The 22,773-nt window shown below is 35.2% G+C and overlaps 1 protein-coding gene across 3 annotated transcripts in view; it reads right to left on the reverse strand.

Moving 5' to 3' along the window:
* LOC110100342 (THO complex subunit 6) overlaps window positions 1-22,773 on the reverse strand; it is a 90,799-nt gene that overhangs the window by 66,921 nt on the left and 1,105 nt on the right. For all 3 annotated transcript variants that reach the window (XR_002303551.2, XM_028696012.1, XM_020827792.2), the window contains exons 2-4: window positions 21,529-21,560; window positions 21,317-21,424; window positions 2,639-2,715 (exon numbers count right to left, since the gene is read on the reverse strand). Coding sequence is in view for 2 of the 3 variants with exons in the window: in XM_028696012.1 (XP_028551845.1) it covers window positions 2,639-2,715; window positions 21,317-21,424; window positions 21,529-21,560 (217 nt within the window). In the remaining variant the exon portion in view is untranslated. The remainder of the gene's footprint in view (window positions 1-2,638; window positions 2,716-21,316; window positions 21,425-21,528; window positions 21,561-22,773) is intronic.

Here is a 22,773-nt window from a genome sequence, read left to right on the forward strand (position 1 = left end):
AAATTATATAAGATGGTAGTGAGACCTGCAATGCTTTATGGTGCCGAATGTTGGCGATTAAAAGAGAAGCATAATACTAAGTTAAGTGTGGCAGAGATGAGGATGCTCAGGTTGATGAGTGCTTTACCCTTAGAGATATGATACGAAATGAGCATATACGTGAAAATGTTGGAGTAGCTCCAGTAGAAGATAAGATTTAGAGAAAGTCGTCTTAGATGGTTTGGTCACATAAAACGGCGGCCTTCCGATGACCCGGTTAGGAGAGTAGAGGTATTAGATTTGACTTATGTTAAGAAAGGTAGGGGTAGACCTAAAAAGACTTGGTTAGAAAATATTAGGAATGACCTTTCTTTATTAGATTTAAACGAGAATTTGACTTTTAATATGATGCAATGGAGAAAAAAGATTCATGTAGCCGACCCCACGTAGTCGGATAAAGGCTTGATGTTGTTGTTGTTGTTGTGATGAAAATGAATTTTTTTCTAAAAATATAGAGTAGATGGAATACTGAAATAATAGAAAGAATGACTAGTCAAATAATATACTTATCTCGTAAAATTAACTATCAGAAAATAATTGCTCCTATTATAAACTGAATATAATTCACAATCTAATTTCTCTAGTTGCTAACCTTAGATTGTCCACACAACAATGATGTAAGAAATGCACAAAAATTTTGAAATAAAAGTCAATATGGACCCTCCACTAGGATTCGATGGCTCTTTCACAGAAAAGGTGTGCAGATTAAAGAAAGGCTCCATATGGTGTTCAACAATCCCCAAGAGACAGCTAGGCGGATTTACAAAAGATATAACTAAAGTAGGATACAAATAAAGCCAATGACACTATACACTCTACATAAAGCACACCACTAAAAGAAATCATTCAATTCTCATTATCTATATTGATTATATAATTGTTATATATGATGATAATAAAGAAAATGAGTCGCTTAGAAAAAAACTTAATGATAAAGAATTTGAAATTAAAAAGCGAGGAAAACTCAAATACTTTCTAGGTATAAAAGTTGCTCATTCATAACAAGAAAACTCTCTCTCAATAAAATATGTCATGAGCCTACTTAGACAAATAAAAATGACTAATTATAAACCTTGCAAAACTCCAATTGAGCCAGGTAAAAAACTAAACACAAATGAAGGAGCTGAAGTGGCCATAGGAAAAATCATAGATTAGTTGGGAAATTAATATATGTATCACATAGCTATCCTGGCAGATCCTTTGTCGTAAGTCTCATAAGTCAATTCTGCATAAACCCAAAGATTCTCATCTTCAAGCTACTTACAGAGTACTCGGATACCTTAAATCAAACCCTAAGAAATGCATCTTCTACAAAAAAAAATAATGTTCTATAAATTGAAGTTTATACTAAAGCTGGCAATACGGGATCACCAGTTGATAGGAGATACATTTTAGAATATTACATACTTTTGGAAGGAAACCTTATAACATAGAGAAAAAAGAAACAACTTGTTGTTTCAAGGTATAGCATTAAATATAAATTTAGAGCAATTGCTCAAGGTATGTTTGAGCTTCTGTGAGTTAAAATTATTTTAAGAGATATGAAAATAGGAGGGAATAGCTTATGAAAATATTTTACAACAACAAATTTACCATCAATATTACTCAACCCTGTACAGTATGATATGATCAAACCAATTTTGTGAAATGGTACAGATATTTCATAAAAGAGAAATTATAAACTGAAAGCCAACTTGCTGATATATTCACTAAAGGACTCTGCAACTCCAAATTCAAAAATATTATAAGTAAGCTAGAGATAGTAGATATATACCATCCAATTTGTGGGGAGTGTTAAAAGGCCGAAGGGCCTAATGGGGTTCAAAGACCTAGTAGGGCCAATGGAAAAGCTTGGGAAGGAAGAAGAGGTCACAGATTGTCCAAATAAGAAAACACCTCTCCCACAAATTCATGTGCAAAAAAGAAAGGTCTGGAATTTCTTACATGGCGATAATTGTCACAATCAAGAAAGCCCCAAAGTGGCAGACAGTTAGAGTTTTTTTTTTTTTGTACTTTTTAAGTATTGTATTTACTTACTTTTAATTATTATCTACGTAGTTTTGTGTATAAGTACTCATTGAATGAATAAACAACTCTAGCTTTCTAGACATTTCCCTTTATTAACAATATGTATAAGAATGTAACTTTTAAAGTTAAGGAAGAATATTTGAAATGCCTTAGGAGCTTTCTATGATACGTGATTATCATAAAAGCTTAAAGTTAAATCTTATAAAACCATAATTAAGCCAATGATGTTATTAAATTTGAATGCTAGGATAAAAAAAATCAGTAATATCTAAGTTGAATGATAGATGTGTGGCACTGATGCTGATGGTTTGAGAGTATGAAACTGTTAAACTAGTTTTGAGCATAGCAGAAGGCTTAGTTGAACCAAAAGCACAATACCCTGGAGACAGAAAATACTATGAAGATTATACTACAGAAAGGAATACAATTTAAAATTGTGTTGTAGGCACAGTTTAGTAGGTAAATAACAGTACAAAAACATACAATTAGGTGAATTGTAGTCTATAGTTATAATTTCAATTGTTATAAATGCTAGGTACAATAGTACGTTCTTTCTTATTGTTTAAGTCACCTTTATTTGACGCTTGAACTGCAGCCATATGGACTTCTGCCCATTTCCAGCCCCTGATGCAACCATCATCACCGCAGCTGCATAAAATGGGGTGGATGAGAGAGATAATATGCATCTCCACAAACAGCATCAAAACTTCTGAATCAAAGGTACACAAGTTTAAAACATGTTATGTGCTATGTAATAAAAGGTGAAATCCAGAAATAATACATAAACAAAGGACTCGAGCAATAAAGAAGAAACCAACTATAAAGGTAGTGACCAACTCCGTTGCTTCATCTGAAAAACCTGCTCAAATGTCTAAATGCATGTCAAACATAATAAAGTCAAAAAATGATCAATGCAAATCAAAAGCAATACTAGACTGGAAGATTAAGAACAATGATCAAGTCTTTGGTTCACTATACACTTAGAGATTGATTTTAATAAAGCGGTGCAACCAGTAGAATTTTTCTTGAGTTTCTGATCTTAAGACCCAATTAACATGATATTAACAAGTCCTATTCCTCCTTGAAGTGATTCGAAGAAATTCAATCCCAATCAACACCTTATCCTTGTAATAAACCATAATTCCGAAAAGGCAGAACTAAAATTTCTCCTGAAATTATACCTCATATTTTACACATTCCAAAAAATAATCAATAATAATTTTTATAAAATTCTATTAATCATTTTGATCATTTGATATGTAGAAGTATATATATATATATAAACTAATATTTATGAATTAATCTAATTATGAAAATAATTTTCCAATAATGTTACAGTGTCAATAAATATTCTACTGTTAAAAACTTCGAATTTTCTCCAAATTCAGTGACCTATATATATATATATATATATATATATATATATATGTAATCCCTTATATAAACTATAGCCTAAGCTACTTATCCTAATCCATCCTTATCCCATTGTTAAACATAGAGCTAGAGGCAGAACAGAAAAGACTAGGGTGCTACAGGCTAAAGAAGAGAAGTAGAAAGAAAGAAAAAGGAGGGAAGAAGAAAAGGAGGAGGACAACTTGAGAAATTTTGGTACGAATTTGATTTTTGGAGTTTCTTCTGCAAATTGAATTTGAATTCGAGTAGGAAGACTTCCAGGCTTAAATGAGGTGAAACTATTTGAGGTAAAAATATTATTTATAGAATATTTGTTATAGATTTGTATTATTATTTAGGAAATTATTGTAAATTGAGAAAATCATTATTATTTTGATTGCTTAAGATTGAGATTTCAGAGAGATTAAAAAAACCGTCCTAAGCAAAACCCAATAATTTTGGTGAGATACTTAATCTCGAATATAAGATACAATAGGCCTATCATTTGTAAATCCTTGCAATTACTGAATTCATTTAATTATTATGTGCAACCTAATTCAAATATTTGCATACGGAGAATGCCAATAACACCAAATGTTATTAGAAATTTCATTGCATTTTATATGATCATATATTCAAATGATTTCAAGATAAATCTAATTAATCCAACTCATAAAATTGCTTAATGAAATGACATAACTATGGATCAAAACTTGGATTTTTGTATATATCACCAATTTAACTTTGATACAACTCAATACATGATTCATAATCAATGCATGTAAGTGCTAAGGAATTTTAAATGCTTATGATGATGATGTTAAAAATCAATGAAAGCCTATGAAATCGTGTGATTTGGAATAAGTTGGAAGACTATGATGATTCGTGAAGGGAGAGATAGAGGTACGGGCAAAATAAGCCTCAGTATGAAAATAAAAAGAAATTCTTAAGTCTTAATGCTAAAAAGTTGGGATGATCCGGCCTGCATAAGGGGCGATTAATAAATGCAATGTTGATTAGACCAAACTTTACTAAAGTCATTATACCTCATGGATATGTGACGACTTAATGATATAAACGTATCAAAACCTATACATACATCATATAACATTACTAAGACAATGATTATGAAATGAAAGTAAAACAAATAATTTCACAAAAGAAATTGACAAGCATAGTACAATTAATGGTTAGACAATTGATAGATGTATTTCATTTTCTTATAGATACACAAGCTTCTTTTGAAAATTAAGTCTTTTTATTTATTTAATATCAAATCATGCCTTTATTTAAATTTTATTACAGCACTAAGCTAGCTAGATTTATAATCAACAATGCCCAAATCATCTACCCAAGCTGTTTTCCTTGGGCTAGACCAATAAAAACTCCTATTAGAAGCTATTTCAACTATCAGTCCTACAAGAATACCAACAGGAAGTTCTCTTTAAGAACAAAAAATCCTTCTTGGTAATCACTCGAGGACTCCTTGTAAAACCTCTAGAATCAGTATACCATTCCACATATTCTAATGTCACGACCCATTCTGGAGGTTCGAATTAATAATTCGGGAAGAGACAGTCGAAAGAATTGATTAAAAAAATCAATTATTAATTAACTATTTCCAGTACGCAGAAAGAGCCACTAAAGCCTCAAAATTTTAAATTTAGTTATAAATATCTTTCTCTCAAAACGTCACACCTACGATACATATTCTCTCCTCTTCTACTTATTTTTAAGCTTTTAACTAATACCTGCATTCATTTATAAATATAGGAGTAAGTCATAAAAGAACTCAGTGAGCACATCATACTTCTAAATTACAATAATACAAGGAATCGAGAGTAATATGCATGTTTAATTTAAACATAATATAATTCTATTTAAAATTCAATTCGAACATGACTATCAACGTTATGTATATTTATATGTTACATATGTCATATCTTTATTCTTTCTAAATAACATAATCGTCATATGAAACACCGTCTAAAATAGTACCAATGAAAATACTCATTTTCAATTTCTTTTACCAATAACTTTTTCTATTTATGTGCGCAGACACATTATGTCTTCAACCAGTACCATAAGAGAGTGTGCTCCATCATTCAACATGCACATACAAGCATATCTATCTAGCAATTTCATTCATATAATACTCATTGATTTTATGAAGTAATGTAAAATATAACACATTAATTATCATCTAACTCAAAATGATCAATCATTTGATATGTGAAAAATAAATCATTTGATATAACAATTAAATGCAATTAGAAGAAGCAATGCAATTGCCGTAATTTAGGAATATGAGTACTAACCTCGAAGTTGGATGCCTTAACAATTTACTTTTATAACCATTATGTCGCCGACAGCTTGATACCAATATAATTACATTATATTTTATAATTTATCTCTAACTCATAATATTATCTCCTATAATTAAAATCATAAATTGTCCTTTTTTTCTCTCTCTCTCTAATTAGTTATTAAATAAACTTGAATAGCTCTTGTATTAAATTTATTAAATAAATCATAAAAGTTATTCTTCTTGCTTTATCATTTTAAATATTGATAAAAAAATCATAATTTAATTATTAGTAGTTTCTAATATTAAATTTCAACTTTACTATTTATTAAAAAAATCTTATAATTATCTTTTATCAAAATTCTAATAACATTATATATATATATAAAATATTAATTTACTTAATAATATTAATACAAAAAATAAATCTTACCTCTCACTCGGCCTTCTCTACCTCACTCGCTCGATCGCCCCACACACGAGCTCTTCTCCTCTCTTTCGATCTGCCTCTTTTTCTCTCGATCAACCCCGTCCCCCTCTTTAATTTATAAGGAGGAATCCCCCCTCGACTTCTTTGATTCTATGTAATGTCAAGCTCGTCCATCTTTCGTTTCACATGATCAGGAATTCTCACACGTCGGCTACCGCGAATACAGGTAATCGAAACAGCACTGATTTCAATTTCCTCCCTTCGATTACCACAATATACGCAATGACTGACAAACTAAACTCCTTAGGCTGCTTCGTTCGTTTCGTCCATCTTTGTTTGTTTCGTTCATTTCATCTTCACGGCTTTAGGCGAGGAGTCAATCATCTTTTGGGGTTTGGGTTATTACATCTAACCCGATCTGATTAAAGGTAATCCACTAAATTTGTGCATTCGAATCTTTTGTATGTGTCTACGAATGTTTGGTATGTATGCAAAAGTAAACATGTGTTTTATGCAGGTTTTGTGGGTCTGTATGTAGGAGTGCCAAAATCGGATTTCGGGTCAGGTTCGGGTTCAACCCAAAACTGATTGAGCAGGTATGAGACCCGAATTGATTGTTTGAAGAAAATAATCATTCTATTTCTGGATAGTAAGAACTATTTTTTAGGGAGTAATAGAAGTTATATCGTGTTTGATTTTTGTTGTGCAAATATATAAGTTGTGAAAGAAAGGTTGTGTGGTATTTTTGGCATCAATTCGGGTCAGTAGCGTAGAGTCTGGATTTCCTTTTGATGCCCTGATAGTACATGAGTTTTCTGATGTCTTTCATGAGTAGTTAGTGAGTTTGCCTCCTGACAGAGATAGAGTTCTGTATTGATAATTTTTTGGTACCGCTCCGACATCTAAGGCTTTGTATAGGACAGCATCTAAAGAGCTTCAGGAGTTGAAAGTATAACTTCAAGAGTTAGTTGACAAGAAATTTGTCTGTCCTAGTGTATCTCTATAGGGAACACTTTTTGTTTGTGAAAAAGGACATGATGATGCATGTGTATTATGGGAACTGAACAAAGATCATTACCCTTTGCCAAGAATCGACGATCTGTTTGATCAACTTTCAGAATCTTCTATGTTTTCTAAGATTGATTTGAGATCTAAATACTATCAAAGATTGTTTTCTAAGATGACTAATGCACCTGCAGTTTTCATGAATCTCAAGAATAGAATATTCAAGGAAAATCTTGATCAATTTGTAATTGTATTTATTGATAATATTCTGATTTATTCTATTTATGAAGATCATACCATACATCTAAAAATTATTCTAGAGACATTGAGGTAGCATCAGCTATATGTTTAAAATCTCCAAGTATGAATTCCAGTTGAGTATTTTTTTTAGGGACATGTGATGAGCAAGATAGGTATTTTTATAGATCCCCCTAAGGTTCAGGCTATTGTTAGTTGGCCGAGAATTAATACTGTATATGTGGTATGCAGCATTTTAGGCATGGCCAGCTACTACAGAAAGTTCATAAAATAGTTCTCTTAGATTTCTATGTATGTGATAAGAATGACTCGGAAATCAATTACTTTTATCTGGAAATCTAATTGTGAGGTAAGCTTTCAAAAGTTAAAGAATTGTCTGACAGATACTCTAATTCTAGCTCTTCCATCTAGTATAAAAGAATTTCAAGTATTCAGTAATTTTTAACTAAAAGGACTGGAATGTATTCTGATGCAGCACAAAAAAGTTATAACTTATGCTTCTAGGCAGTTGAAGCCACATGAGAAAAACTATCCAACACATGATTTAGAGATTGTTGTTGTTATTTTTACTTTGAAAATCAAGAGACACTATATGTATGAAATTAGGTGTGAGATTTTCAATGATCATCAGAGTCTGAAGTAAATATTCACTGAGAAGAATCTAAATATGATGCAAAGAAGATAGCTTAAGCTGAATAAAGATTATGATTTGACTATTCAATATCAGCCTGCTAAGGCCATTGTGGTAACAGACGCTCTGAGAAAGAAATCTTCTGAGATATCCAGGATGTTTAATCCTGACGATTTTCTGATTTGGGATTTGGAAATGTTAGAATTAGAGAATTTTTTCTGTTGAGCAAGTTTCTGATATTGTAGCAGAGATGATTATACAATCATCTCTACAAGAAATGATATAGGAAGTCCAGAAGTTAGATACATAATATCTGAAACTAATTGATTAAATCAAGTTTAGTAGGAAATCTAAATTGCGATCATCTGATTCTAGAATTATCTTCTGCAAAACAAAATGAGTTCCTAGTTCAACAGATCTTAGATTAAAGTTCATTATTCAAGCTATATTATTCATCCAGGAAGCAATAAAATGTACATTGATCTGAAAAGTATGTACTGATGGCCTGAAATAAAGAAGGATATGCCATATTTTATTTCAAACTGTGAGTCCTATCAATTACTGAAAGCAGAATATCAGCGACTTAGAGATTTCTACAATCATTGTATATTCCAGAGTGAAAATGAGAAGTAACAATGGATTGTGCTATATGATTTCTCAGGTCGAGACTGCAGCATAATGCTATTTGGATTGTGCTAGAACATCTGACAAAGGCAGCTCATTTTATTCTGATCCGACATTCTGATTTGGTGAGCAGATTAACATAAGTATATGTCCGAAAAATTATTTGATTACATGGAATACCAAAAGTGATTATTTCTAAAAGTGATGACATATTTATCTCTAGGTTTGTGAGAGGTATTCAATACAACCTGGGCATTCTTAGTACCTATTTTTCATCAGCATATTGATGGACAATCGGAGAGGACTATTCGGGTACTGGAAGACCTTCAAAGGTTATGTGTTCTAGGTTTTAGTGATAGCTAGAAAAGATTATTTTCATCTAATCGAATTTTCCTACAATAACAGTTTTCGATTCAAGCATAGGTATAGTCCTTTATGAAGCTATGTATGATAGAAAATGCATAACCCCATCGTCTTATTAGACAGAAGCAGGTAAAAAGAATTTGATTAGGATAGTTTTAGTTAATGATGCTAATGAAAAGATCCTTCTAGTCAGGGACAAATTAAGAGTTGTGCATGACAAAAAAAATAATATTATGATACTAAACACTAGGCTATGAAATTCCAGGTTGGAGATTTCATATATGTGAGAATCAGACTGATGAAAGGCATCCACAGGTTTGGGAAAGAAGGAAAGTTGAGTCCAATGTACGTTGGACTGTTCGAAATAATTAAAAGGATTGAAAAATTTGCATGCAAGTTGCAGTTGCCAGCTCTTATGTCTGATATTCACAATGTATTCCACATGTCGCTTATGAGGAAATGAGTATCTGATTTTAAAAATCGAATATCTGCAGAAGAAGTTGAGGTACATTCGAATCAATTACAAAGAAGAACCAAAGACAATTCTTACATATGAAGTTTGAAAGTTAAGAAATAAATAAATCACAAAGGTTAAAGTGATGTAGAACTACATGCGTAGGTAAATATGCAATGTTTGAAATGACACACCTTTAAATTAGAACAACAATAATTAATTTAACTTTTAGTGATTTTAAACAAATCTTGAAAACAAGCTAGATGAGAGTTAAGCTTAGGTCAAATTACATGATAAGAATTAGAATCATGAATAATCAATTCCAACCAAGCTTAGCATAGCATGGGAGATTTTTAAAGGAAATACCTACTACATTAACATTTATATTAAGCACTACTTGGATCTACTCACTCACACTCTTGATGTTTGGCTAAGCGGAGATAAGTTGCACAACCTTTATGATGCCATAATTTTAAAGGGAGAACTTAGAAAGGCAAAGACTTGGAGGAGAGATTCACCTTTATCAGGATTTGAAAATGATTTTCCACTGAGTGGGAGAGAGTTGTTCATCAATAGCAGCGGCGAGGGAGAAGATAATCCTTTCAATGCAATATTCAACGGTTTGATCGAACTCTAAGTTGAAGTTGAAGGATGGAGATTTATCAATTTGCCCTTCATCATCGTAGACAAATCTGTGGTCTTGTTCAGGATCCTCCATACGATGGAAGAAGGAAGTAGAACATAAAACTTTAGATTTTGTGAAAGTGTGGTAAGGAAGACATCAATTAGTAAATCTGAGATTAATTTCAGAAAATGGAAAAATCTGAAATTAATTCAGAGGAGGAATAGTTTGGAGGGAGATTAATTTGAAAGAGCAAAAAAGGAAAAGGGAAGAGAGAGGGGGCCAGCGGCTAAGCAGAAGGGGAGGGGATGTGGGAGGGAATTAAAGGCTTACCAATCGAAGCAAATCTCAATTAAGAAAGAGGCTTTAATGCAAATATCCTTTGAAATTAATTTCAAATTTAAAAGGCCTTAATTGGAGGGGCTTTCTAAATATAACTCCTATTGATTTAGGAAAGAATTTCAAATTCGAATTGAATTGAAATCTAAAATTAAAACTATCCTAATTTATATTGATCACATATGGAAAGTAATCAATTTAGGGATTTGAATTTTGGAGACAAGGGAGGGATGATTGGGGCCGGCGGCTTAGGATTAGTGTTAGGGGTTTGGGTGGCGGCTAGGATAGGGTTAGAGTTTGGGGACCGGCGGCTAGGTGGAGGGAAGAGGGCCTTGGGGCCGGCAGCTTAGAGGTGGCCAGCCTATGTTGAGGTGGTGGTGTGGGGTTCAGCCGAGAGGGGGGGATAAGAGATGATGGTTGGCGGTTTAAGGAGAAGAGAGGGGAGGGATTGGTGGAAGAGCGAGACCACGAACCCGGACACTTCCTGCGGTTGGTGGGTATTATGCCGCCCTTACTTAGGGTTTTCTCTCTCAAGAGAACTCTCTCAACTCTTCCAAGCACAAGTGCAAAAATTTTGTAATAATATTCATCGTTACCCTCAAAAGATGAGTAGGTGGCTTTAATTAGCCAATCATACAATGAAGGATAACAAAAGACCAACATGCCCATAGGGCTTACATAAACTCAATGCAAACATAATAATTCAATGCAAACATAATAATAAATCTAATACAAATAATAATTCAAAAGTAAAGCGGTGCAATCGTGGCCATAGATCGTCGGCCCCGTCTCTGGTAAACTATCCATGAACGGATGTCGTCATCATTCTCCCGGGGTCGAAAAGAGCTCGACTCCATCGAATACGCATCCCAGGTGCTCTCATAAATCTCCAGTGCATCTGAATCAATCAGTTGAAGCTCCTCGCGCTCTAGCCAGGTATCCTCTGGCTCTGGCTTACCTCTCCACCTTATCAAATACCTTCTTCGTCCACCCTTTTTTTATGGGAAATGATATCATCACTTGAATCGTGTCAACCTTCTCTGACATAGGTATTTTGGAAACATTTGGGAGTGAAGGTAAGCTTGGGTTCTCACAGGGTCAGGTCACACAATGCTCAGTTTGTAGTGGAATTGGTGGGTTAAATTTTGGACCCTCATAGGCTACTAAATCTTCAATGTTAAAAGAGGAATTAATATTGAATTCTGCATGCATATCCACCACGTAAGCATTGTCATTGATTTTCTTGATTATTTTGAATGGTCCTGTACTTTTAGCATGTAATTTCTTAATGGCTCCTTGCGGAAAGCATTCCGGACGAATCCGCATCATCACTGAATCACCAACCTCAAATGTTTTAAATCTTCGTTTAAGATAAGTATGCAGTTTATAATTAATATTGCTTTGTTCAAGTCAGCGTGCAATTTCTTTATGCAATTCATGTTAATGCGATACGAATGAGAAAGTAAACTCAGAAATTCTATACCTAGGACACATGGGTATGAGATATAAAGGTTTTCTAGGCTTGTACCTATATGCAATTTCATCATGACTTAAACTAATGGTGCAATTTACGAAATTATTGTAGGCAAATTCAGTCGTGGGAAGTTTGGAATCCCAATCATTAATGTGTTCGCCTACTAAGGATCTTAATAAATTTATTCGGCTTCTATTAACCACTTCTGTTTGATCATTGGTCTGAGGGTGAAAGCCTGTGAAAAATTGAAGTTTGTTGCCCATTTTCATCCAGAAAGTTTTCCAAAAATAACTTGTGAACTTAACATCTCTATCAGATACAATGGTCTTGGGTAAACCATATAATCTGACGACTTCATTAAAGTACAATTTGGCAATATGAGAGGCATCAGATGTTTTAAAACAGGGAAAGAAATGTGTCATTTTTGAGAAGCGAACAACTACAACACATATGGCATCATTCCTAAGAAAAATCTTGTGCAAACCTAGGATGAAGTCCATGCTAACATCATGCCACAAACAACTAGGAACTCGTAAAGGAGTGTAAAGACCAGTGTTTTGTTTACGTTGATTGGCCAGTTGGCAAGTATGGCACCTACTGATCATTTTACCCATATCCTTCTTCAGGCTAGGCCAGAAGAAGCGGTACTCTACGGCTTCAATAGTCTTATTACAACCCAAGTGTCAAGTGAGGCCTCTGGCATGAAGTTCCAAAACGAGGAATTCCTATAAGGAAATGCTAGGGATATAAAGCTTCTGACCCTTAAAAAGGTATCCGTCTTCAAGGAGAAAATCATCCACAAGGCGCATGCTGCCTGTGGACAAAAGGGAGTAAGTCTTCTTGAAATCTAGGCATTCCAAGTAATCCTCTTTGACTCGCTCAAACCCTCCGACTTCTGCTCTCATTTTGATGGTTGTCATCATACGACGATTGAGAGCATCAACATTCTTATTTTCAACTCATGTCTTGTGCTTAAGGGCATAAGTTTATTCCTGTAAGAATTCTACCCATTGACCGTGACGTGCATTCAACTTTTTCTGGGAGTCGGTATAACAAAGAGCCTCGTGATCTGAAAAGATAACGAACTCTTGCGGGAGCAAGTAGTGTCACCAATATCGAAGAGATTGGATCACCACGTAGAACTTTTTGTCGTACGTGGAATAGCGTTGCCATATGTCATTTAGATTTTCGCTAAAGTAGGCAACAAGGTGACCTTCCTAGGACATGACTCCTCCAATTCCAACCCCCGAAGCATCACAGGTAACTTCAAAGACTTTGGAGAAGTCAGAAAGTCTCATCATTGGGGCTTCCACCATTCTTTTCTTAATTCCCTCAAAGGCTTTGGTGGCAGCCGGGGTCTAGTGAAAATCACCTTTCTTGAGGTAGTCAATGATAGGAGATACAATGGTGCTAAAATTTCTAATGAATCTCCTATAGAAGATGGTCAAACCATGGAAGCTAGGAACATCCCGAATGTTTTGGGAACTAGCCATTCTAAAATAGCTTTCACCTTCTCAGGGTCTGCAGAAACTCCTTGGGCAGACACAATATATCTTAGAAAAACTACTTGGTCAACAAGGAAGGTGCATTTCTTAGGATGACAAAAAGTTGTTCCTTCCCTAAGACTTCATAAACTTGCCTTAGGTGGTCTAAGTGCTGACTCACGGACTGACTATAGATAAGAATTTCATCGAAGTATACAACGACAAACTTACCCATGAAAGGGCGCAGCACTTGGGTCATAACTCTCATAAATATACTTGGTGCATTACTCAACTCGAAAGGCATGACCAACCACTCATATAGACCATCCTTGGTCTTGAAGGCAGTCTTTCACTCATCACCGAGTCGGATCCGGATCTGGTGGTACCCACTCTTGAGATCGATCTTGGAGAAAAGAGTAGCTTCGGTCATCATGTCAAGCATAACGTCTAACCTCGGGATAGGAAACCCATATTTAACAGTGATTTTGTTGATGGCCATACCATCAACGCACATTCTCTAGGTACCATCCTTCTTCGGTGTAAGAAGGGTTGGTACAGCACAAGGGCTCAGACTTTCTTTGATATAGTTCCACTGTAGTAATTCATCCACCTGCTTCTTAGGCTCAGCATGTTCCGTGGGATTCATGCGATAATGGGGCAAATTGGGAAGGGAGGTTCCAAGGATAAGATCTATAGCATGTTGAATGACTCTAAACGAGGGTAATTGATCAGGGAGATCATCAAGGAAGACATCAACAAAGTCACTCAGTATGGGTTGGACCTCCTGAGGAATGGGCTCGTTGGACTCAGTGGAAGTCTCACGGCCAGCCAAGACGTACAGGGGTGCACCTTGTGCTATTTCAGAATCCAATACCTTGGTTGTCACAAGGTTCAACCTTTCTTGGGCTTGACTGGATTGAGTTTGAGGTCATCTTTAACACTAGGTTGCATCGACAGTAACTTGAATTTCTTGCCCGTATGCTCAAATATGCAGGTGTTTGAATGCCCATAGATATGGACATCATTATCAAAAAGCCAGGAAAGCCCTAAGATGATTTTTCCAACATCCATCACCAGAGCACCACACGTTCTCCTTATAATCAGCGAAGGAGATGGGTATGAGGCTTTGTTCCTTCACTTCTAAAATAATGGAGTTAACCCAAGCTACCTTGTAGGGATATGGGTGGGGAACGGCAGACAAACTAAGCATAGACAATATTTTTTTTTTTAACTAAGCATAGACAACATGCTGGAGGAGATAGCATTGATGAAACTTTCACTATCCACTATGACTTTATCGTCTTTATCCTTGATTTTGGTGTAGGTGTGAAAGATTGAAGTTCTACGCCAGTCATCAGTGGCAACAGGTTATGACAGTGTGCATCTCACCACGCAGATGGTAGAGGTGTCACTTTTCTGCATACAGTGGATGGCAGTAATGTCGTCATCCTCAAAGAATTCACCATCATCTTCAACCTGGTGAATCTGGCCAGCCTTGGGCTCAGGCTCTTCTTCAATGATCTCCTTAATAATAATAACTTTGTAAAGACTAGAACACTGAGATGAGATATGCCCAAACCCCTAGCATCGAAAGCACTTGGTCCCTAGTAAGACCTAGGGGTATCCGGGGTGGGAGGCTTACTTCTAAAGTCAGGATAGGGTGTGGGAGAACTAGAAGGTGGTCGAGTAGTGTTTCCAAGGGTTGGTCAGCCAATGGAGTGGTGAGGGGTCAAACCACTAGAGGGTCGATATAAAGGTCTAAAGTTTTGGTATCGACTAGAGTGTTGGGGGCTGATTTCCTCAAGGTCTAACACTAGGTTGTAGGCATTTTCTAGGGTAGTGACGTTCCGGGCAAACAGTTCATTGTGTAGGTCCTCACGCAACCCCGTACGAAACATGGGCAGAATTTGGGCGAGGGTAGTAGAGGTCTCCACCTTGCAGCGAATCAGGTAATCGTCGAAGGCTACAATATAATCTTTTACTAGTTTACTACCTTTGGTTAACATATTCCATCTATCAAGGAGCCTAGCGAAGTATGAGGGAGGTAAGAACTTCTGTTTGATCTCGTGCTTCATAGAAGTTTAATAAGTGATGAGGTATGCATGGCGGGATTCCCTAAGGCTTTCTAAGTTGGCCCAAAATTGACTAGCCCTGCTAGTGAGTTTCATTTCACCAAACCTAACTTTCCTAGCCTCAGATATGTTGTACCATTTAAAGAAATTATCCACACCCTTGATCCAGTCCAGAAAGAGTTGGGGATCGAGAATACCATCAAAGGTTGGGGCGTCGACCATAATCTTTTTCAACAGAGGTGTATCAGGATCGTGATTAAGGTCATAGCCATACTAAGGAGCTCGATAAGGGGCACAGGGGTGTCCCTCATCTAGAAAGGCGTCGTCCCCATACATAGAAGGAGGCCAATAAGGTGTGTAAGGTGTAGGGTGATTCCTAATTTGTTCTAGCATGTCAAATCATTCCGTCGTTTAGCGATAGAGCTCAGCTAGGTCACATAGATTTTCCTTAAGTTGTTGGTTGATACTGTTCATTTGACTTACCAACATATCTAAGGTCCTGTGAATTTGTTCCAAATCCATCCTACGTCTAAGGGTGACTTGGAACTATGCAAGTATGGAATAGATTAATATGCTAACAGGAAAATAAATTTTAATGCGTGCAGGATGCGATTGAGATGCTTAAATACGAAATAAAATTTTTCTAATAGGCTCTTAAATGCAACCATGCTCTGATACCAAAATGATATAAAGCAACATGCATAGGTAAAAATGCAATGTTTGAAATAACACGCCTTTAAATTAGAACAACAATAATTAATTTAACTTCTAGCGATTTTAAACAAATATTGAAAACAAGCAAGATATAAGTTAAGTTTAGGCCAAATTACATGATAATAATTAGAATCATGAATAATCAATTACAATCAAGCTTAGCATAGCACGGGAGATTTTCGAAAGAAATATTACATTAACATTTAGATTAGGCACTAATTGGATCCACTCACTCACACTCTCGATGTTTGGCTAAGCGGAGATAAGTTGCACAACCTTTATGATGCCATAATTTTAAAGGGAGAACTTAGAAATGCAAAGACATGGAGGAGATATTCCACTTTATCAGAATTTGGAAATAATTTGCCACTGAGTGGGAGAGAGTTGTTCGTCAATAGCGGCGGCGAGGGAGAAGATAATCCTTCCGACGTAGTCTTCAACGGTTTAATCGATCTCTAAGTTGACGTCGAAGAATGGAGATTTGAGGATATCAATTTGCCCTTGATCGTTGTAGACAAATCCGTGGTCTTATTCAGGATCTACCATACAATGGAGGAAGTAAAACATAAAATTTCAGATTTTGTTGAAGTGTGGTAGGGAAGACCTCAATTAGTAAATCTGAGATTAATTTCAGAAAATTAGAAAATCTAAAATTAATTCGAAGGAGGAATAGTTGGGAGGGAAATTAATTTGAAATATCAAAAAAAGGAAGAGGGAAGAGAGAGGGGGTCAGCGGCTAAGGAGAAGGCGAGGGATGTGGGAGGGAATTACGAGCTTACCAATCAAAGCCAATCTCAATTAAGAAAGAGGCTTTAATGCAAATATCCTTTGAAATTAATTTCAAATTTAAAAGGCCCTGATTGGGTGGGCTTTCCAAATATAACTCCTCTTGATTTAGGAAAGAATTTCAAATTCGAATTGAATTAAAATCTAAAAATAAAACTCTCCTAATTTAGATTCATCACATATGGAAAGTAATCAATTTAGGGATTTGAATTTTAGAGGCAAGGGAGGGATGATTGGGGCCGGCGGCTTAGGATTAGGGTTAGGGGTTTGGGTGGCGGCTAGGATTAGGGTTAGAGCTTGGGGACCGGCGACTAGGTGGAGGGAAGAGGGCCTTCGGGCCGGCGGCTTGGAAGTGGAAGAGGAGGTGGCCGGTCTAGGTTGAGGTGGTGTTGTGGGGTTCGGCCGAGAAGGGGGATGGGAGATGATGGCCGGCGGTTTAAGGAGAAGAGAGGGGAGGGATTGGAGGAAAAGGGAGACCACGAACTCGGACGCTTCCTGCGGTTGGTGGGTATTACGCCGCTCTAACCTAGGGTTTTTGCTCTCAAGAGAACTCTCTCAACTCTTTCAAGTACAAGTGCAGAAATTTTGTAATAATATTCATCATTACCCTCAAAAATGAGGAGGCGGCTTAAAATAGCCAATCATACAGTGAAGGAAAACAAAAGACCAACATTCTCTTAGGGATTGCATAGGACTACTCCCTCAAGTGAGAGTACAAATGAAAAATATATAATAATAAACTCAATGCAAATATAATAATAAATCTAATACAAATAATAATTCAAAAGTAAAGCGGTGCAATCGTGGTCATAGATCGTCGGCCCCACCCTGGTAAACTCTTCATGGTCGAATGTCCTCATCATAAAGTATAGTGGAAGCACATTAGAAAGAAAAGTTACTTGGGAGAAGGAATCTTAGGTCAAACAGTTGTATCCTGATCTATTTTGATTCATCTATGTTCTAAAATATCAAAGACGATATTTTTTTAGGATGGGAAAATTATAACACCTCTGAAATCAAAATACCACCCACCTATTCTGACTCGATCAAGTAATCCACTAAATTTTTCCATTCGAATGCTTCTCATACTTCTAAGAATATTTGGTATACATGTGAAAGTCTGCATGTGTTCTGAAGCACGTTCGGGGGGCCTGTGTGAATGTTTTAGAAATGTAGAAAATTTAATTAGGTGACGCCACTGGGGTAGGCGACGCCGCGACTTTGTGCTCTCTGTCTTTTAGTCAATTTAATTAAGGGATGCGGCGCTGGGGGGTAGCGCTATGACGCGCAGGATTAAAAGCTGCGGCGCTATGCTAGATTTTATATTAAAAACATCATTATTCATTATTCAAAGTCATTTCAATCCTTTGGAGCAGCCGACTAGAGGAGAGAGGTGAAATTCTAGAAAGAGAAAGTCAATTTTATGCAACTTCAATCCATTTTATAGCTGTCAGTTCATTTTTAAAGTTGTTTGGTTCAAGATAGTTGAAATTTTACCCATCTCCGTTTTAAAAATACGAAGATTTTGAAATTTTCTTAATTAAATTTATATTTTTGTATTGTAAAAACGAGGATAATTATGTAATTGCTAAACATTTACCATGTATTCTTCCATATGTTGTAGAGACAATAATTCTAAACATATATTTTTCTAAAAAATTTCGATCGAATAATCTAATAAGTGCGCCATTTTATTTACCTAGAAAATAATCTTGACTCTTAAAAATAATGTTGTATAATTAAAGATTCATAACAATGCTCGGAATAATCACTGTCTAAAATAATGAATTTCTAATTAGTAGTATATTCTGTTGCCTATCGTTAAGGCATTCTATTAAATTTTGAAATGAGTTCATTTATAACTTTTGATGCAATATAATTAATTATATGTTTATCTGCTTTAAATATGTGATTCTGAGGAGATCTGGTGTGTGTGAAGAAAGTTTTATTCTAATGTTAAAGGCACATGAAGTTCTATTCTAGTGCTATATGCATATTTTATTATCTGAACATTAAGAGTAATAAGGGCATGTTTTCTAATTTGCCATCACAAAAATCATAAGGGTTAGAATTTTGAATTCTATTCTGATAGGAGGTATAAGGGTCTGAGAAAATATGTTATTTTATGCTTTTTAATATATGACATATTTATTTGCTTTCCTGCAATGTTATTTAAGTTTCTGATAACTGCAAGCAGTATTCTATTCTGTATAGTAATTGTTATGAACTATTGTAAAAACTCATATGAATACTTAATGATTTATTTGAAAATTTAGATCGGTGAGTGTGACTTGTTGAGTTGTGTTGGCTCACAATTTATCTGCATTCTGTTTTAGAGTATGATAAAAAGAGCCCGTTGAGTAACTGAGTCGGGATCTAATATGTACGAGCTTGTATAGATATCTCTTTTTCTAATTTTTGAACAGTCATAACTAGTCATTTAAATTGCTATGTTCAATAGTTCAATATCTAGTGATGCACTACAGAGTAATTGATGCATATACACTTTGGTGAAAATGAAAAAAAAATTGTGGACAAGTTATTTTCTATATACTAGAAGTTATTAGCAGCTCTGTGATCTGTTGTTTGTTTTCTAAAGCTAATTGAAAGAAGAAAATCTGAAAAGTTACCCAAAACTCTAATCTTTGGGTTGTTCTGTCGCAAATCAACATGATAAGACATGTTTTGTCCGCGGGTCTTATCGAGTTGGGTTGTGACACTCCTTGCCCTATTTGCCATCACCTTAACATTAGTTCGCAAGCAACCACCTTGTTGTCATTTTCTTTGCCCCCAACACCTAAGATACGTTCTCTCGCCCCGTTGATGCCCCTCTTGAGAGCCTCTTACTGTTATGTTCCCAGTGCAACCTATCCTTGATAATCGTTAGACAGCCTCCCGATTCCGTTAAGACTCCACTAGACCTCCTTCCCTTACCATATTTAAAAGAACGCAAAATCCTCCCAAAAAGAAAAAACTAACTACTATAGTAATTAGCCGCAATAAAGCCATGAATATAAAGGAGGGGGTGCCTATGAATAAAAGCATCAGAAAGTAGAGCACTTATTCATTCATAACATCTAGTTATCCATCAAAAAGCCATGCCTTAATATAAGAATCTTCTTTCTGATTGCTAAACCTTAACATTTATGTGCATCATATATTGAAAGCACGAAGACTTATAGCAACTGATAAAGGCTTTAGAAGACCATGATTCTCCTATCCAAAATCAAATATCATTTCAAACAGTACATGCAGTCGGTCAATTTTCAAGGGATCACATAGAAGCATATAAGAAATATAAAGGAAATATTTGCATGATTGTACAATCCTAATATGAAGACAAATGGAGAAAGGACAAAAGCGTGGGGTGCATGTCCTCCCAATTGACAAAAACTTCGACATGTGAATCCTACAGAAAATGCTGGAGATACTTTTCCATATAATCAAATCATTTCTTGTGGTAACATTTCACGCAACTCTAATACAAACTCTACTCTCAAAATTTTGCATTCCACCTATCTTCCATTACTATTCATAATGCTACAAGATCTTCCTGAAAACAGCTTAGAGCCTTGAATAAAAGTCAGCTGCCTTTACCTCAGCAATTTGCATATGTTTTCATGTAAGGAACAGAAGGTCAGTATCTTCTTTCTCTAACTGGAGCACTAACCCAAGCAAAGGAAAATTTTCTGGCTGTGTAGACTATTACTCACAAGAGAATGTCTTCCTTGTTTTAAGGAGCCCCAATGAAGTGTGAGAACTATGTTATTCGTTATTCTGAATAAAATAAAGCCAACAAGTAAAAAATAGCCTCAGCAAAGATTCATGCGAAATCTAAGTTGAAAAAAAATCAACAGATTTAATCTTTACTTCTGCAATTTATTTGACAACTATAAAGTAAGGCAGAGTTGGGTTATAGGAAAACCCCAAAAAATTGCTAAATTCAACTAGAGAAACATCAAACTCAACCCCTCTAAGAAAAATAAGAAAAAATCCTAATTGGAGTTTTTCCCTGATAACTACAGTTTAAAATCAAGAAAAGCCGATACATGAAAATTAACAAAACTAAATAGTCATATAGCCAAAAGCATTAATTTCACTTATAACCCACCATTTTCCGCTCATATTTTCTCTACTACCAAGTACAAGACTATTGAAATCCATGGGCCAGAAATGGTCCGAATGAAACATGTTTTGAAGTTCAGACACATATCTATAAACTTGATGCAATTGCCTTATCTAAAAGGGTATGATAGAATTAGTTGGAAGAAGACATATGTTTAGAATCATATAAACCTCAATAGTAAAGCTTCCTCGTCATTTCCATATAACTTCAAATCATATGATGGGCCTTTGTGTGCTTGAATTGAACAAAGTGGATCAGCCCACAAAACTTCAGGTGCCCTGACATTAACTTACTGTATCTCATTAGAGGAAGAATAAAACCACATATTTCTTCCAATAGAAACCATGTTTCCAAAACTTATGAAAGATTCCTCAAAACTTACTTTTGATCGGTCCCCTTGCTACAAAGAATAGGCTGCAATAAAAATGAAAATTAGTAACTACTTTTCAAAAAAAATTATATCATGCTCCTATAATAATAATTGTTAGACTTCTAACAAGACATCTCAATAGTTTCCACAGCACTATGCCAGCACAACTACAAACTCACCCAAGTCTATACGTCCTTACATAAAAAATAGATGCACAAATTATATAACAGAGGTTTATTATTGCATCCTGAACCAAGTAATATCATCAAAAGAAGGGTCACTAACCAGCGAATGAAATTTAGCAATTAGTTTAAAATTGGAAATATAACACAACTTATAATAAAATATGGTGCTATTTGGCAGCAAGTTTTAGGCAGGATTTAATTGGGATTTAGGTTAAATATTATCAAACAGTTTTTTGTAGTCAATAAAATCTTACTATGCTATGTAATCCCATTTTCACCCATTTAACGTTAAATCACATATTTAACAAATTCCATTGGAGCCAAGTTAATGTAATTTAGCTCCTCAAGGCTCTCTCTCATGGCATGTATAATCCTCGACTGCACACAAGCGGTTGAAGAGCTGATTTAGACTTTTGGTTGTGTTTGGTGTATATCAAGCACTTTTAGGTTCTTATGTTGTTGTTGGGGCTGCAGCTAGAGGAGATCTGGAGGAGAAATGGGAAAGGAACTAATTAATTTTAGTTTTTGCAACTTCAAGGAGAATAAGAAAGGAGATTAGGATTTGCAAGAGATGGAGAGAGAGTTTAGCAATCGCCCATAGGTTTCTCTATTTTTTTTTTATTATTATGTTTCTTTAGAGCTAATTCTGGTTTCCATCCCTTTATTGTGCTAATGAAAATCAGTTTGATTGCAATTGATATCATCATGTGATTCATGCCTTATTTAAAAAAATAATGAGTTTACTTTAATATGTCCAATGGTGTTTTTTTTTTCCTTTAAAGTTTATCCGTCACATGAGATTTGCCCCATCTGTTTAGGATTCTAATCAAATCTAATAATCATTTAAATCTTGAATCCAAAAATAAATAGCCAAATGGTTTACCATATTTTAGTAGAATTTAATATTTTTCATGCTTAATAATTTTCAAAATTAAATCAACTAAATCCTGACTACAAAGATTTAATAATAGCTTGTTTGGCGTCATATTTTAGGTGGGGTGTGAGGGCATCTCTAACTGAACAACCTATTTTCCACTTCAAGATGCAATAACAGTCATATCAAACAGTAATT

Source organism: Dendrobium catenatum, unplaced genomic scaffold (assembly GCF_001605985.2).
Source record: "Dendrobium catenatum unplaced genomic scaffold, ASM160598v2 fragScaff_scaffold_72, whole genome shotgun sequence".
Lineage (NCBI taxonomy): Eukaryota > Viridiplantae > Streptophyta > Magnoliopsida > Asparagales > Orchidaceae > Dendrobium > Dendrobium catenatum.